The 17512-nt window shown below is 38.7% G+C and overlaps 1 protein-coding gene across 1 annotated transcript in view; it reads right to left on the bottom strand.

The window, feature by feature from the left end:
* Positions 1 to 202: 202 nt before the first annotated feature.
* LOC142098082 (baculoviral IAP repeat-containing protein 1-like) overlaps positions 203 to 17512 on the bottom strand; it is a 57151-nt gene continuing 39841 nt past the window's right edge. Inside the window, exons 7-11 of the mRNA XM_075180560.1 lie at positions 16835 to 17005; positions 11315 to 11476; positions 9551 to 9637; positions 5479 to 5643; positions 203 to 3471 (exon numbers count right to left, since the gene is read on the bottom strand). Of these exons, the coding sequence (XP_075036661.1) occupies positions 3107 to 3471; positions 5479 to 5643; positions 9551 to 9637; positions 11315 to 11476; positions 16835 to 17005 (950 nt within the window). The 3' untranslated portion in view covers positions 203 to 3106. The remainder of the gene's footprint in view (positions 3472 to 5478; positions 5644 to 9550; positions 9638 to 11314; positions 11477 to 16834; positions 17006 to 17512) is intronic.

The following is a 17512-nucleotide window of genomic DNA, read 5'->3' as shown; positions in this document are numbered from 1 at the left end:
CAAAGGCCAGGAGACACTTACAGAATGATTTACTGCCACCCAATGAGGTTATCTTCTGTCAGTAAGAAAATGATATATATTACATTTTTTAGTGAAGGTGAAAGCTTTCAGTGTAAATCCTACACTTTTACTTGTAGAGATACTTTCACCATGGTGGCCACTGCATAGGAGTGTGCTATCTTAGCATGCAATAGCTGTATGCAAAAGTCTGGCTGAATTACTACCGCATTATAGCAAAGATTAATGGACTAATAAACTAAGCGTCAAATGTTTAAAAGTTCACTGCTTCTCCATCTAGATAAACACTGTAGACCGGCTGCTGTTGAAAAGGCTCACACATCAGATACCATTAACAACGGGAGAAAGGACAATTAGTTATTTTTTTATTTGCACAGTAAACCACGTCTTTGTACTCTAGCAGCTAGACGGGGATAAAAGACAATACTCCAGCAGCTTACTTGAAGTATTTGGTCTCCAGCCAATAGTCTTCCATCTCTGGCAATGATAATATCCCGATATATTTCTTGGATGACAATATTTATTAAAGGAGTCTCGCTACCGCCAACGATTCTGATCCCCAGCTCGATGTAGGGGTTGGAGCGGTGAATTTTAATCGTAGCATTGGTTCAGTAAGAGAGAGAGAGATATTTCACCCTTGAACTTACCCCCGCAGTGGAACGCATGTGCGTTCCACTGACAGGAAGTTCGGCATTTGCGGAACTTCCTGTCTGTGGAACGCAAATGCGTTCCACTGCGGAAGTTAGGAGCTGAGGGACCGGAGACCAGGTAAGTTCACCCGTGTATAAGCCGAGGTGGGCTTTTCACCATAAAAAAATGTGCTGAAAAACTCGGCTTATACACAAGTATAAACGGTAAATTTTTTGTGTGAATACACAAACAAAATCCTATAATATATTCACAATCAATGAAGAAAGCACTCAGCAGCTTCAGAGCTGAAATCGCCAATCGACCAATCAGAAGCAGTTACCTTGTGCTGGTGATCGTCATTGTCAGCAGCATGTATTTGCACCAGTTCCTAGGTGCAAATAATACAGCTGTAAAAGGTGTTCCAGTCTGCAGTGGTTTGCAATTCTGTAAACATGCTCTTACTGCACTTGGCCCCTTCCCTCCCCATCATGCCTCTACAGGCGCAAGTGTGGATGTGTGCAACTCTGCATAGGTACTTGAGTTTTTTTTTTGTGGGAATGGCATAGGTTCAACTTTGCATCAGGACCTATAACCGCTGTAGAGCAGGGAAACTATTTATAGGTCCCAGGCAATTCCTATGTGCAATCATACAATGAAACAATGATTGAATTATTCAAAATTTTAAACAAAACTTTAAAAATATTAGTAAAATGTATAACATGTTTAAAAGGGCTGTGTTGTATCACATAGTTTTATTACCACCTCCATGTTAAATATTTTATTAAGCTTTATTTATTAATTAAACAAATTTAGATCACATAATAATGTTGTGGGATAAAAGCAGGGGTTAGTGAGAACCACAGATTAAAGCAGCAATGGTCAACCTAATACACTTTGTGGGCCGCATAGTACGGCTCTCTAATCTTCAAAAGGGCCACACAGTACCCTTAATCTCAGTATTAAGTTAAACCAGTACATTTAATAAAAAAGAGAGATGCCTGTATATCAGCAGGCATTTTAAAGTGTTACAAGCTACAATAAACTAATCTGACAATAAAGCTGGGGGCAGGAAGTCGGGACTCAGAGGGCCACATGCAGGCCTAAGGACCAGTGCCTGATTATCCAAAAGGCTGACTAATCTGCAGCCTAGGGTGCAGGACTTTTGGGGGAGCTAGTTTCAAAATCATTGAAACCTAAATATTGGTGGGGGTGAAGGAAGGCACATTTTAAATTGAGTTTCAGTTTTTACCTACCGCGTATTAGCCTGGGGTAGAAGGTATGGGGCCCTATGACCTTATTAGGCTAGGGCGACCTTAACCCTTAGTCTCTAATCATGCTTGTTGCCCATCATTGAATTAAGGGATTATCACTCCTTCTAAAAAGGAACAGTGGAGGTGTTGCTCACAGCAATAAATCAGATTCTCGCTATTATTTTCTAGAATGCACAAGATAAATGAGTTCAGTTTTCTGTTTACAAATAATCTAGGTGCTGATTGGTTTCTATGGTCAACATCTCCACTTTCCCTTATTGGATGTTTTGATAAATCTACCTCTAAATGGGTAGTAATACTATGTTTTACTAAAAACCGTACTGTATGAAACAATAAAAAAGCAGTTGTAAATCATAAGCATAATGTACAGTATAAAAGCATCAGAGACCACTATATAGCGATTATACTTCACTCCTAAGGTTTAACTGCTGTTTTTCCCCTGATGTCTGTATTTTTCAGTCTACTCCATCTCCATTGTTTGGTCTATTTTTATCTCCTTGTGTCTCCCTTGTCTGTCTTTTATACCTCATATATGTATAATATGTCTCACTTATGTATGTTCCCCATATCTACATCTATGCTCTTAACGTATCTTCGCTTTCACCCCTTGTATGATATCTGGGACTAAATGTATCAAGCTGAGAGTTTTCTGGCGAGTTTGAAAAGTGGAGATGTTGCCTATAGCAACCAATCAGATTCTAGCTGTCATTTTGTAGAATGTACTAAATAAATCATAGCTAGAATCTGATTGATTTTTCAAACACGTCGGAAAACTCTCAGCTTGATACATTTACCCCCTTATGTCTGTTATATGCATATTTATAGTACAGAGGAGTGTCAAATTTAAATCCCCCCCCTACTAAAATTCATTTAAATGGTAGCTCCTGCATTTTTATATTCTCTCCTTCTTGCATACAAATGTTTTTGCTATCTAGTGGCATGCATACATGTAGTTTTTAAATCAAATGCCATGACAGTCTCTTAGACATGTGTAGAGATGGGCAACCACAACCCTCTATACAGAGAATGTGTCATCTAAGATAACTATCTGCCTGCCCCATAAAAATGTAAGCTTAGTTGCTTTCTATTGCTTTTACCATTATACACTGTGCTGTGGTCCATATGATGTTTTATGACGTCCAATCAACTTATTGCTCTGTTAAAAGGTACAAGTGTTGTGAATACTTTTAATCCTCAATGATTGGTGAACTCAACAAGCACCACTGCCAAGAAATGCTTAAACTCTTGGATTGAGGGTGATTCTGTTTCATTGTATTGAACATGTTGAAATCATCTTGATCAAGCAGCCATCCATACATGAGTATAGTCACCAGACTGGGAAGTCTGGACACAAATCGTACAAATGATGTGACTGTGCTGGGGTGAGACTTTATCTGCTGAGTATATAACCGACTTATATCCAGGTGATTTAACTCCTGCATATTTTCTGCTCTCTCAAAAAATGTTGCCCATCCAGATTCCGACATTTTGGCATTGACTTGAAGCTCAAGTTGTTGAAGCTTTTTCAGGTAGCTGCCTTTTGCTGCTTCAGCTGTGAATATGAAATACATTGTTAAATTTTGAGAGCAAGTTCCCTGTTTTCTGTTTGCAAAGTAAGTGGCTTTAAAAAAAAAATAGTTAAAAAAAATAATTAAGAAAAGCAAAAAACCTTCTCCAAAGTAAAGATACTACCATAGGAATTGTTTTTTTTTTTTAAAAAAAACAACACAATTTTTACCAAAGCAATCACTTAATATAAAAAATTAATGTAACAAAGGGTGGCATTTAGCTGGCAATATGCAGAGAAAGCATGCAAGCAGAGTAACACATTTGTGCAGCAATGTACCTGGTTTAAAGACAAACTAGTAGAAGACATATGTGTGACACATAATAGTTTTTATTATTATTATTATTAATATTTATTTATAAGGCGCCACAAGGCATCCGCAGCGCCGTACAGAGACAAACAAAATCACAATACAATGGGAGACAGCACAGTACAGTAAACACAGCAACTCAGTACGCTCAATGCACAGCTAGAGAGGGCGGGGAAGGGGGAGGGAGGATCCGCAAACGACGGGGCTCAAGAAGGAGGGCGCGGAAGACAGGGAGACCCCCAGGGGGGAGGAGGGAGCGAGAGTGGACGTGGGGTGGAGGACCCTCGAGGAGGAGGGCTAAGTAGCTGGAGAGCAGAGTTAGAAGTGGTGGAAACTTGTGGTTTAAAGTTTAAAGTGGTTTAAAGTTTGATTTATCTTACATCAAGTGTGTTTTCCCACAGCAAACTGACAAGGTGTGCCTGAAGTTAGAGCAAACAGAATCACTGATGAGAGTTCCCTCTTAAAGGGAAGGTGGGTGTGTCACCTGCCCATCAAACTAGGGCTGTGGGAGGAGTGTCAGGTATAAAAACCTGTTTTTTTCATTGATCAGTGTGACCAATGCTGGGAAAGCTGGCTGGTCTTTAGAGAGCTGGCCTTTGTCTAGCTAGTGTTTAGGGTCACAAGAAATTGTGTGGAATTTGTATGGTGTCAAATACCTATATCATACTGACATTAAAACTAAGTAAAAAGTAAGAAGTTGTTCGCTTGTTGTTTCATCAGAAGTGTACTCTTGCCACAACATATTAAAAAACAAATTGCATCCAATACATACAAAAATCATAAAATCATCTTTCTAAGTTCACTCCTTGAACGAATATTCAGACCTAGCTCAGCCTTGGTATTATAAGTACAATCCTCCCATGGTGTACATATAGGGAAAATTAAATTATAGTTCGTAGATTCACTTTAAGATGTTGAAATAAAGATGGCATACGCAGAGTCCAAGGACCTTTTGAAAACAATAGGCTTCGTTTTAGGATCGTATCCACACAGATCAAGCATCCAAATTATTTTGTCCAAATGGTAAATATATATATTAGCACGCCTCACTATGGGCAGGGCGGTGTATGCCCCCTATGCCAGTCTCATATTACATTTTTTGGCAGGAGCAGGATTTTTATAGGTTACATTGCCCACTTTTGTGTAGACAACATTATGTGGCTGCTTCATTCATCACCATCAACTTGGTCCTATGGGAGCCTTTTAACACTAACAGGCTCATTCTTGACTTTCACAAGACTTGGATCCCAGCCCAATACCACTAATAGTCTCGTGTCTGTCCCCCCCCTCCCCTTACAATCATATACACACACACACGAGACACTGGCATCTTGACTTGGCCAGCACAGGTCATTTTGGGGTTTTCATTTTAAGACATATTTCTCAAGTTGATCCATGAGTTCTTTTGTAAAGACATTGATTCCATGTTGTTGGAGTGCAGGGTTCTGCAGGATATTATTGGCTCTGAGAGTGTTGGTACACATTGTAAGTACAGTGTGTAAAGACAACTTGCAGCTGCTGCAGAACATCAGAAATGCTACCAACTGCAACATAATATAAGGAAGTATAAATTCTTTTATATTCTCAAAAGTAGCCAAACCTTTTAAAGGTAAGCAGAAATAGTTCCATAGATGATCGCAAAAACACCAGCTTAATATACCTGGTGATAATCAATGACTTACCTAACAGCACAATACTTTCATCATCTAATATCCCTGTCATGGCAAGGAACTGGAGGTTAGGAAGGTTCTGAAACTGTTCAATAATCAGTCTAGCAGCATGAGTCATTCCTTCTCCCAATGGCAGCCACAGCTTCTCCAGGTGAACGAGAGAACCCAATGCACCAGCTGTGGGGAAAATATATTTTTATTTACTTTTTTTTGTATGAAGGTTTTGTATCCTTATTCCAGTATTAGTTTAACATTTCCTTAATATACAATGCTATTACATTTAATATTCCTTTTTTTTGTATTGCTATTGTACGTGATGGAAACTCTGTCCTGAAATCCTAGTCCTAAGAAAATGCTAAGATACGAAGTGGTTACAAAGTTGAAAACGTGCAAGAACCATAGCGACCAATCAGACTACACAAATTATTGCAAAAGTTTGATTGGTTGATAAAATGTGTTACTGACAATTATTGTCTTAGAGTTCACAACCCGTAGATAGATCTTTTTCTGTTTGCCAAGGTTATAAACCTTACATTTAGTTGGAGCACACCCCTGAGCAAATTAATGTAAATTTAAATATTATTGGAAAAATCAGACACAGTAAAACTAAACATGTGGTAGATTTTTTTTGTCTACATCACAAAAATAAGTTTCTTCTTCCTAAGAAACTATTATTTAGAAATGGAAATTAAAATAATCCTTAAGCCAGTAGATCACATATTTTCCATTTGATCTACAATAAGCTAATGTGAAACATTGAGTTTAATAGAAAATAGACATTTTAGGAGCTGAAGTACCTCAAACTCCCTCTTGTGTGACATGGAAATAGCATTTGCCAGCAACTTTAGTCTGTCACCAATGGCTTCATGACATTGTAATATGGCATTAATACATCCAGTATAACATTACCAAATTGTAGACAATAGCACACGTTGAATGGTTTGTTTTTTTTTAAAAAAAAAAATATATTTTTGCAATATTACAAAAAGGAAGTGATAACCACAAATGCTCTTGACCGATATGTGGTTTTCAACACATACTGTAATGTATATGATTTGTAGTTTTGTTAAGTTGCTGCTCCAAATTATACATATTAAGGTTCTTTAGTCTTTCATGGCAAGTTATGTGATGTAGACCATGCGCCATTTTAGCACCCTTTCGACTTATAATCTTTTAGTTATTTGTGTCCTTCTGGGGATATGGGGACTGAGACAGTGATATAAGTAAAAATAATATTGCAAAAAACTGCATGTAAATATTACATTACACACATATGCTCAGACGGACACATCTCCATATGCATCCAGATCTGCACCAGTAGCATGTGCGCTAGGTTTATGTTATCATTAGTTTTTTTTACATTTGTTTTGATAGTAAAATACGTATTCACTATTAGGTTTGCTTTGAAATGAAATTAAACATGATGTATAGTACAGCTGGAGTGTTTTATTTTTCTGTAAACGAAAAACAGGCCGACAGAGTAAGAGAAGGTTCTTGCAAATGCGAATGAGGCAGACCTGGATGCAGACGTATATATACCTATCAGGAGGCATATCCATGCCTCCCAACATTTAAGTAGCTGGCATTGAAACAAGGGGCATGGTGATGTCACAGTGAGGGCAAGCCCACATGACAGTGGGGGCATGGTCACTCCCCCAGAGGGCTGCCTAGCACTTTGAGCACTAGCCTTCCCTTTAAAAACTTATCTTCCCTTCCAAACACTGCAGCACGCGCCAATATCAGGAGTGCGATACCCATTAACAGCTGTGAACAGAAGTAACCTCCCATTGTTCCCACCCATGGGAAAAACATGTCCAGAGTGGGACAGTGGGATAGAGTCCTAAGATCGGGGCTGTCCTGGCGTAATTGGTACATTTGGAAGGTATGGGATATTTCTTGTGGGTGCTCCACCCTGATGATGATGATAATGATGTCGATCATCGGCATTAGGTACACACTTCTCATTGGCTGCCTTGTGATTGGCTGTTTACGGATTACCTTCTCCAGCTGAATGTGTGTCACTCACCGGACTGTGAGTGCCATTTCTCCTGTGTTCAGGAACCGTGGCCGTCCGCCATCCGGAGGGTCTGCTCATGTGCAGCCCTTATGAAACCTTCAGTACCTGTTGCTTTTAATTAATTGGATGATCAGGCAACCCTCCCTATTTAAACCACCTGTGATCATTACCTAGTGGCCTGATCTTGGAGTCTCATTCCCCATGAGCTTCTGAAGGTGTTCCTGTGTTTCCTCGTGTATTCAGCTCCAGCTGATTCCTGTCTACTACGATTGTGGTTTCCAGACCACTTCAACTCTCCTGTGTTCATCGTGTCTGCACTCAGCTGATTCCTATCTGCTACTGCTGCCGGATTCCAGACCGCCTCAACTCTCCTGTGTTCAGCGTGTCTCCCCTCCGCTGCCTCCGTTACTACTGCCGGGTTCCAGACCATCTCAACTCTCCTGTGTTCATCGTGTCATCTCTCCACTGATTCCTATCTGCTACTGCTGCCGGATTCCAGACCGTCTCTACTCTCCTGTGTTCAGCGTGTCTCCCCTCCGCTGCCTTCGCTACTACTGCCGGATTCCAGACCGCCTCTACTCTCCTGTGTTCAGCGTGTCTCCCCTCCGCTGCCTCCGCTACTACTGCCGGATACCAGACAGCCTCAACTCTCCTGTGTTCATCATGTTTCCAGTTTTACTTACTACTGCTTCCTGAGTATTGCTCCTTTGATTACTGGTTACCTTTCGTGCGCTGCACCAACCTGATTACCGCTTCCATCCTCCAGTGGTCTCTCCTCCTGCCGGCGTTCAGCCGTTCAGGTATCCCTGCACTTCTCCTTGACAGCCTGCTCTCCTGAACCGCGGTATGCATACTTTCCATTGACTTTGCTATTGTATTGCATATCCGTCTGGACTGTGTTGTGTTCATCTCCGGAGTCTTCCATCTACTGAAGCTATTGTTACTATTGACTTTGTTTCCTATTACCTGGATCTCTATAGTGACTTTGTATACTTCAAGCAGCGCTTGTCAGTTATTATTGTATTGTGGTTATCATCGTGGGATCAAGTTCCGTGTGCCCCCCGTGTATCCTCTGTATTCCATTCATCTCCTCGTGCCCCTCCTCACATATATATAGCAGTGGTACAACTTGCTGTATGCAGACCACTGACTCTCCTCACATTTACTTGTCCATCTGGTTCCTCGTGTTCATACATCTAAGTCATTACCAGTTGCTGCTACTCATGGACTTTCCTTGAGCATTCTCTCACCATCTGCTGATTCTCCTGTTCCGTTGTCACCCTGCTACCAGAGGACCATAGTACCAGCTATATTACTCTGGTAAGAACATCATCTGGTGATATCCTGGGCAAAGACTCCTAGTGCCCGTGACAATGTGCTTAAGTAATTTCGTTGTGACTATGTGTTATGTGTTTATTTACATTTCTTACTTACTAATATTATGCCAAACAAGTAGAAGATTCCCACTGCACCCAGGCGTGTTAAGGCAACAGCTATTGGGACATTTCTAATTAATCAATAGGTCCATTTAATTAGTAACACTTAGGTGACAATAATGCATTAACTGTGAGTTAGCTTCTATGACTAATTTTTATTGAATAAGATGTCATATGCTCCATGTGATACACCTGCTCTGAATCTTTAAGTTGCGCTGAGCTCGTATGCAGAATTAGACGCAAGGAATTTTAATATACACCTGATGTCAGCCTGGGACATATGAGACCGTTACAGACCTGCCTTTCAATTTTTTAGACCAAACGCATCATTTTATATTTAAGGCATTGAACTATAGCACCACACTCTTGATCTTTCATCTAATGAACCTAGATCATCAATAATTTTGGTGCCTCCCCTCCCTCTGCCGTGGTTTGTCTACCCTGTTAAACTTCTTTGCCTCAATACTGCTAGTATGGTAACTAGTCTATTCTTAATCTAATGTCGTATTCACAAAACCACCTTTGAATACGATGCAATTCCACTTTATTAATCAAATAAAAAATTTCAACCAATAGTTAATTATCAAAACATAAAAATTATAATAATATCTGCATAGACTGTGTGTTTTACCAAAGGCTTCTGAAATATCGTGTCCAATTATTGTTTGTAGGCTCAAGTTTAGAATTTTCAAAGATGTAAAAGCCTTCATTGCTTGAGCTGTCAGGGAACATACAAGAATAATTAGTACAGAACACACTCTGCACCATAAAGAGCATTCAATTTACTAGTGAGTATACCAGTAAGTCTGGTCCTCAGCCCCCCCGACGTGAACAAACACCTACCGTACATATAATGACTGCATCAAATCAAAGAGAAAATTGGTGGCTGATGATTACTTGGAAACTGTTTAAATAATAAGGAGGTTTTTTTAATACTAGGGCTGGTGGTGAATTTGCAGTTGCGTTTATTTGCTTTTAAATTAAACCTATTTTCTTTATACTCAAGCCCTGCAGGTAGAATTACTTGTTACCACTGGAATATAATAACACCCATGCTACCAAAGCTGGCCAGAAGCTTTATCAGAATGTGGCTTGTTACTAGATTTTGAGGAGATTGCATTATTTTGGAACCTTCTAATTAGAGTAACTATCCCATGTCTGGCCAGCCTAGGTAGTAGTTACCATAATTAGGGAAGACGGTGCTCCATGTTAGAAACTAAAGAAAAAACAAATAAATAAATTACTCTCCAAAGAATATTATTGACGACACGAAGTCTAAGTTAACATAATGTATTCTTCAAAAGTTTCATTAAAAAAGTCGGGAAAATAAATACTATAAACAGCTAATAGGCTACCAGTGGTAGCTCTTGAATTGTGCAGAATTCATTTTTCTAGCATGTTGCAGAGGAGTAAAAAAAATGATATGATATAAAACAGTTGGATGTGTGAATGTCATTCAATATAGTGGAATGTTTAACACCACAGTTTTCCTTACTCAGTGCGTCAGACACACATTTATGGAGACTCACAACACTAATCTTTGCTGTTTCCTTCAATAATATTGGTTTTCATATCTTTTTCTTATCTGAACAGTATGTAGGCTAGTAAACAGAGCACACAATGATAAGCAGGAGCTGAACATTAAGTAGAATAAAATAGTCATAACCTATTTAAAATCACTTAAAAAGGACTCCATCCAGGACCATTAGGTGAACCTAGGTGGTTGGTTAGGGTGCCAAAGGTTAGAGAGAGCCTAAAACAATGACGTGAGTATTTTTGCTCAACATTTTATAAGCTTTTTAATATATTTGGTGATTTACGATACCTTGGTATTCAGCAATATATGACACAATGTTCAGGATGCCTATTATATAGTTAATGTTGCTTTGATAATTACAGTCATTGAATATTGAGCATTATTCTGCCAGTAGAGTATTCATTCCTCTGTAATAGCGTATGATGACAACAACTACAGCAACAACTACAGTACACCATATTTATAATTCATCCTTTTGCGTAATTAGCCATGTATACATGCAAAATATTTATGATCCAAAAGAGCTTTGAGTAGGTACCAGAGACCTTTAGTTATGCCACTATGGGGTATATTTACTAAACTGCGAGTTTGAAAAAGTAGAGATGTTGCCTATAGCAACCATTCAGATTTTAGCTGTCATTTTATAGAATGTACTAAATAAATGATAACTAGAATCTGATTGGTTGCTATAGGCAACATCTCCACTTTTTCAAACCCGCTGCTTAGTAAATATAGCCCTATGTCTTACACTAATTTCTGCATTTTTTAAGCATATTCACTTTCAATATTCATTTGAATTTTACTTTCAAAAAATTGTAATAGTGCTAAAAATTGTGTAAATTAGTTTAGAAACATTACCCAGTAAAGCCATGTCATTGTCCTGCAGAACTGATCCACAGAGATTCAATTCTTTTAGCTTCTTGCAAGTTGTGAGTGAGTTCATCAGACCATTACAATCCAGAAAATGACCAAAACCTAAGTGCAGTACTTCCAAATCTGCAAAGCTTCCGATGAACTGAACTGCAATAAAATAAATGTTTATATACACAAGCCAGGTAAAGCTAGTGACACACCATTGACACCAAAGGGAATATATACTGACACTATCTGTGAGCAAATTAATTTTAATTAGATCTTTAGGCAACTAAATATCTTTCATTTAAAATCAAGAGGAAGAAAGTACTAGCAACTTTTACTCAGAACACATTAATTGAGAGCTTCTAAGATATTATGGAAGATGTACCATTATGGTGTAGCTAACCAGGACACAATAAAAAACGAATCAAAACTGACTTGACTATTTTAGGCTAAATTTTAAACACTAAGAGGTATATTTACTAAACTGCGGGTTTAAAAAAGTGGAGATTCTAGCTTTATTTATTTAGTACATTCTACAAAATGACAGCTAGATTTTGATTGGCTGCTATAGGCAACATTTCCACTTTTCTAAACCCGCAGTTTAGTAAATATACCCCTAAAGGTCACTAACACAATTGTAAATGTTGTTTACTTGAGTAGATACCTACAATAATTATTAAATATATTCAACCCCTTTACCATTTTTCACAATTTCCTTATTTACATCATGGAATCGAGATGGATGTATCTAGGAACACTTAATCCACTGTTCAACACAAAATAATGTGTAATGTCACATAAAAAACAATTCTAAAGCCCTGTCAAGATTAGTTACAAACAAAAGAAGACAAAACTCCTAAGCTAATATAATTAACAATTTTAGAAAGAATCTTGCTGCAGTCTGCAAGAGACCTTGGGCTTGGGAAAGGATTTATATCCCAGTAGACCCAAAGCGCACAGCAAAAGCCACATTCGTGTAGATAAAAAAAATGTTTAGGAGTGACCCAGTGAAAACAAAGACGTAAGTCACATTAAGATTTTGTGGAATGTTCTGAAAACTGCTGATCACCAATGGTGTCTAAATTATTTTTGCATGTTTCTATGATCCTGGGGGCGTGTCTAGCTTCCCTGTTCTTTCCCCCCTCCCCACCCCTTCACTGCCTCCTCCATTACGGCACCAATTCATTGTTGTTCTGTCATATAGAGCAGCAATAAACAGAATACTTTCCAATATTCCCACCTGTGGGACAATGCTGTCCTCATCGGGTTGGTAGGACAGAGCCCTCAAATCAGGACTGTGCCTCCTAAATCGGGATAGTTCGGAGGTATGACTATTCTGCAGTAAAGACATTTTAAAGTTACATTTTTGTTAAAGAAAATCATTCAAATCAATAATGCTGAACCTCAGCAGCTATACCCAGAGGCTACAAGGCCACCTTAGAGAGTACAGACAAATAGCAAACATAGAGCTTCAGAATAAATGTATATAATATAAAACTGGTAAATCAAGTCTCTACCAGCTGGATCCTATGTACCTACTATGGTATTTTGGGACTGTAGTTTGGATCCTTGAGACGTGGACATGGAATATCGAGAGAGGACCATTGCACAGAACCGCTGGAGAAACATTCATACTTCAAGTACTCATGCTAAAACCTTCTCTATCCGTAGATTCCCCAGTTTTAAACTTTGTGATCTGTCAACATTAATTGTGATAATCATTTTGGATTGTGCTATGCTACAATAGTGACACCCACTTTAGATGATCAAAATAGAGGCGGTTTGAACTTAAATTGGGACACAATATTCATCACTGCAAGATAGGATGTTCTCTATTTTTTAGTTCTAAATGCTATAACTGCAAAATTGGACTAGTTTAAGGTCTTAAAATGTCCATGCTTGCATTGTATTTTTGTTTTTATTCTTATAGCTTTTTATTGTTATTACTTACAAATAATAAATTAATTGGTTATATTAATTTCGAGGACTCACAATTACTACAGTGGTTTATTTACAATTTTAATATATATATTAAAAGAGCAGTATCTGGTGCTTAAATCCCTTAAGCTATATCTAGACTCTCTTAAAAATGAAACAGTTTATCTTTGGTTTCAAGTCCTTTATATAAAGTGTTAGCTTAGACTGGGAAAGAAAAGCTGAGTAAACACAAAAGACAGTTTTTAAATGGTCATTTCATGATAAATATGCAAAAATAGAAGAAAGCAGAAAGGGCGCAAAAACTTTTTCACACCACTGTAAGGGCATGTACAGCACTGTACTTTAAACACTTTTTTACATTTCCCTGCACATCTCGCATTCATTGAATAAATTGGTGACGCCACAGAGGAGAAAGAAATTTAATATATCAAAGACTTTTGTCATATTTGTCCTGAGATTTTGAGGAGGTGACATTATTGTTATACAATGCAAGATGGTAATAATTAAATGGTGCTGTAAGTTAAAATTGTGGAACGCTCGGTTTAATGTTAATGTTTGTTAATATGAATATAACCGTGGGGTGTTAACATGCATTTCTTTCTCATAGTAACATCTGTCTGGATGCAGATATTTATTGTCTAATATGGGATTTACAGAGGAAACCACTTTACTATAAAAGAGTTGAATGAGCCTCAACAATTGGAGATTATTATTATTAACATTTGTTTATATAGCGCCAGCATATGCTGCTGTTTTACAATTGCAGAGTGTGCATTTATAGGTGCTTCAGGTTCAGCAGTTGACCACATAGCCACTTTCCCCCAAAAAACAATCTAATTTTTAGACGTGCTTGGAGGAGATAGAGATTCAGCAGGTGTCTTTACTTTCATAACCAGGATTTTTTTTAACTCTCAAATGCACCTTGGAGAAAAGGATTTATCACATTATTTTAGGCATAGCTATATAAATAGAAAACAAAAATAGACATGGCCAATCACCGACTTTGCTATAAACACAAATTGCATACATGTAATAAAATAGTAAAATAGATTTGTAAACCCACCAGCACTCTACATCCAAATGCTACTTAGCATCATCTCAAAACAACCGTACACCAGTTGTAAATATAGGATGTGTAACAAAAAGGAATTAAGTTATTTAAGCGCTCCTGGTGACTCCCACCATTACCAAGTGATAGAACTTTAAGATAATAAATTATACTTATTTTCAAATCTTTATGTGACAATTTCTTTTTATTTTAGAGCAGATATTTTCTGTTATACATGGGATTACACTATTTTGATTTTTCTTTATACACATGATCATACTTGGAATATCAAAGTAAAAATAATAAGAAATTGACACATTAAGATTTGAAAATAAGTATTCATTTATGATCTTAAAGTTATATCAATTGGTAATGGTGGGAGACACCAGGAGCGCTTAAATCACTTAATTTATACATGTAATAAAGACAGTTCCAATAGCATCTAACCTTCATGATTTGTTTAGGAGATACATTTAAAAGTTCTCATTAATGAAGGGGGTGGTTTGTATATTCACTATAAGGCACTATTCAAAATCCTAATCATACATGCACGTACAGTATACATGCGATTGGCTGACAAATGATTAAATGTGCAGCGAGTCTACATATTAAATTAATAAATTACTCTTTCATTTACATTCTATTTTTCCTTTCTTATGCCTGGTACACACACTCTGTAACTGTTACAACTCACCTGTCCTCGCTCCAGCGCCGCGATCCTCTCTCCCTTCTGGGTCGGGGCGGCGCTGTCACATGACAGTTGGGGCGGGGAATTCAAATCTGGAAACTACTAAAGTCCTGCTCTGACGCCTGGACAGCGTCAGAGCAACTTCCTATGTACCCTGCTTCTCGTGTGTCTCCGTGCACCAGCTCCTTACAGGCTTTTCAGACATTAACTCCTCGTGTACCAGACCCAGGCTTGCTGACTACGTATTATCTCTGTTCCAAGTGTACCAGACCCAGGCTTGCTGACTACGTATTATCTCTGTTCCAAGTGTACCAGACCCCGGCTTGCTGACTACGTATTACCTCCATTCCAAGTGTACCAGACCCCGGCTTGCTGACTACGTATTATCTCCATTCCAAGTGTACCAGACCCCGGCTTGCTAACTACGTATTATCTCCACTCCAAGTGTACCAGACCCCGGCTTGCTGACTACGTATTACCTCCATTCCAAGTGTACAGACCCAGGCTTGCTAACAACGTATTCATCTCCATTCCAAGTGTACCAGACCTCGGCCATCCTGACCCTACCTTCCAGTTCCAGTGTTATCGTGGGCTACCTCCGAATCCTTACCTCTAGAGGCAGACCAGTGGACCGCGACCTGCGATCCTCCGCAGCAAAGCCCATCTCGCCTTGCGGCGGTTCTTGGCGAACACCAGAGGGTTCGTTAGACTCTACACCACCGGCTGGCCAGCGCTAATCTAGAGTAAGGCAAGTACTCCATATTTCATAACTTACATTGCTACATATTGTTACAGTAACACAGTCACCTTCAATTACCAACAAATTATATTTTACTGTATGATTTGGATCACAGGAGACATTCAAATATAATTTAGATAATAATGGCTTTATAATTCTATGTCAGGAAAAGAACATACACTAAACATTTAGGTTGAGAATTCTAGTCTAAAATTTATAATTTTTGTTAGGGCTAGCGGCTATTGATATAAGCTTGCAGAACAGGAGACAGAGGTCTTTGCCTATAGCAGTTGTCTTTCCCATAGAGCTTGTTGCGCTCACAGGTACGTGGATGCCCCCAGGTCCTAAGTTCTAGCGTAACTGAAAGCCATTATGCAATACCGCAGCAAGTGGATAGGAGGCGGTAGCCATGATGAGAGCGGAGAGTCAAAAGCAAGCCAGGGTCAGGGGTCCGTAGCAGGGAGAATAGACAGAAACATATGAAGATTTTTTTTTTTCCAAATATTTTTTTTATAATTATATATGCACATGAAGACATAAGTAATGCAGAGTCTACAGCATATTTACCAACCTTTGGTAAGTTCCTTCCGGGAGTTCCCAGGCAAGGGGGCGTGATCGGTGGGCGGGAGGGGCGGGGTGCGGTAATTTGTGTCATTTTGGCTCCGCCCACCGCGACAAAATGCAGATTTTGTCGCGGGGACGGGGCCAAAATGATGCGATTCACGTCCTTTTGAGGAGCAGATGCCATATGCAGGATATTTGCCTGCTCTCCTGGGAGCCCGGGAGACCTACCCAAATTTCGGGAGTCTCCCGGACATTCTTGGAGAGTTGGCAAGTATGGTCTACAGGAAAAGCTGCAAGTACTTCAATACATTAATATACATGCAGTACATATGGTTATCTTATGAAATAAAGGCAGACCCTATTTAACCTAACTTTTATACGTGAGTGGTGAGGCAGTGCTATGTAAAAACATTTTCACTTTTCTGGACCATGCACATAGAAAGGTGCACACCCAATTCCTAAGTTTCTGTGGTGCACCTGTGCGTACACTAACCCATACACCTAAACAGATAGTAAATAACCACCACTGACTCTTCATCTTACCAAACCTTGTAGAAACGCTTGTACAATTCGGGGAATGAAATATAATTTTTTTTATTCCATTGAGTCTTTGAAATTCATCTGGCAAATGGTCTAAAACCTCTGGATTCTCAAGAAGGACGACAGACACTTCCGTCAAGCTGGTAAATTTGTGAATGCCGCGAATCAACAATTCTAAAATACAGTGAAGTTCAGAAGAGTTAAAACTTTTCATTGATGTTACAGATGCCAGAATGTAATCAAAATAATTTGGATGGATGAGCTTTGCTTCATATTATATTCATCTAGTATATGTCTGTTTATGAAACAATTGTTTCATCATTTGATCCAACTTATATATATACATACCACCCAACACTCATTAATTTGATTGTACTGCCCCGATTCATTGACCAGAGAGGGGCATGGCCTTGTGATAATGTGGCCGTGGTCTGGGCTGATCTGGGGGTGATATGGGTCATTGGGGCATAGTTTAGGCAGATTTGGTCATGGTTTGGTTGGATAAAATTTTGGAAGGTATGCATATAAATATTGCATTCCCACCATAGGATACATGCCTAATTTGTAAGCATTTCCTTTCTCTTAATTGAATAGTTTGCATTACATTTTACGTGGATATGCATATTTTAGTATGAATGAAAACTGTTATAAATGGAGTGTAGAAAAACATTAGTGCAGCAG

Source organism: Mixophyes fleayi, chromosome 1 (assembly GCF_038048845.1).
Source record: "Mixophyes fleayi isolate aMixFle1 chromosome 1, aMixFle1.hap1, whole genome shotgun sequence".
NCBI lineage: Eukaryota > Metazoa > Chordata > Amphibia > Anura > Limnodynastidae > Mixophyes > Mixophyes fleayi.
Note: the sequence above shows the minus strand (reverse complement) of the source record. Positions and strands in the feature narration are given on the sequence as shown.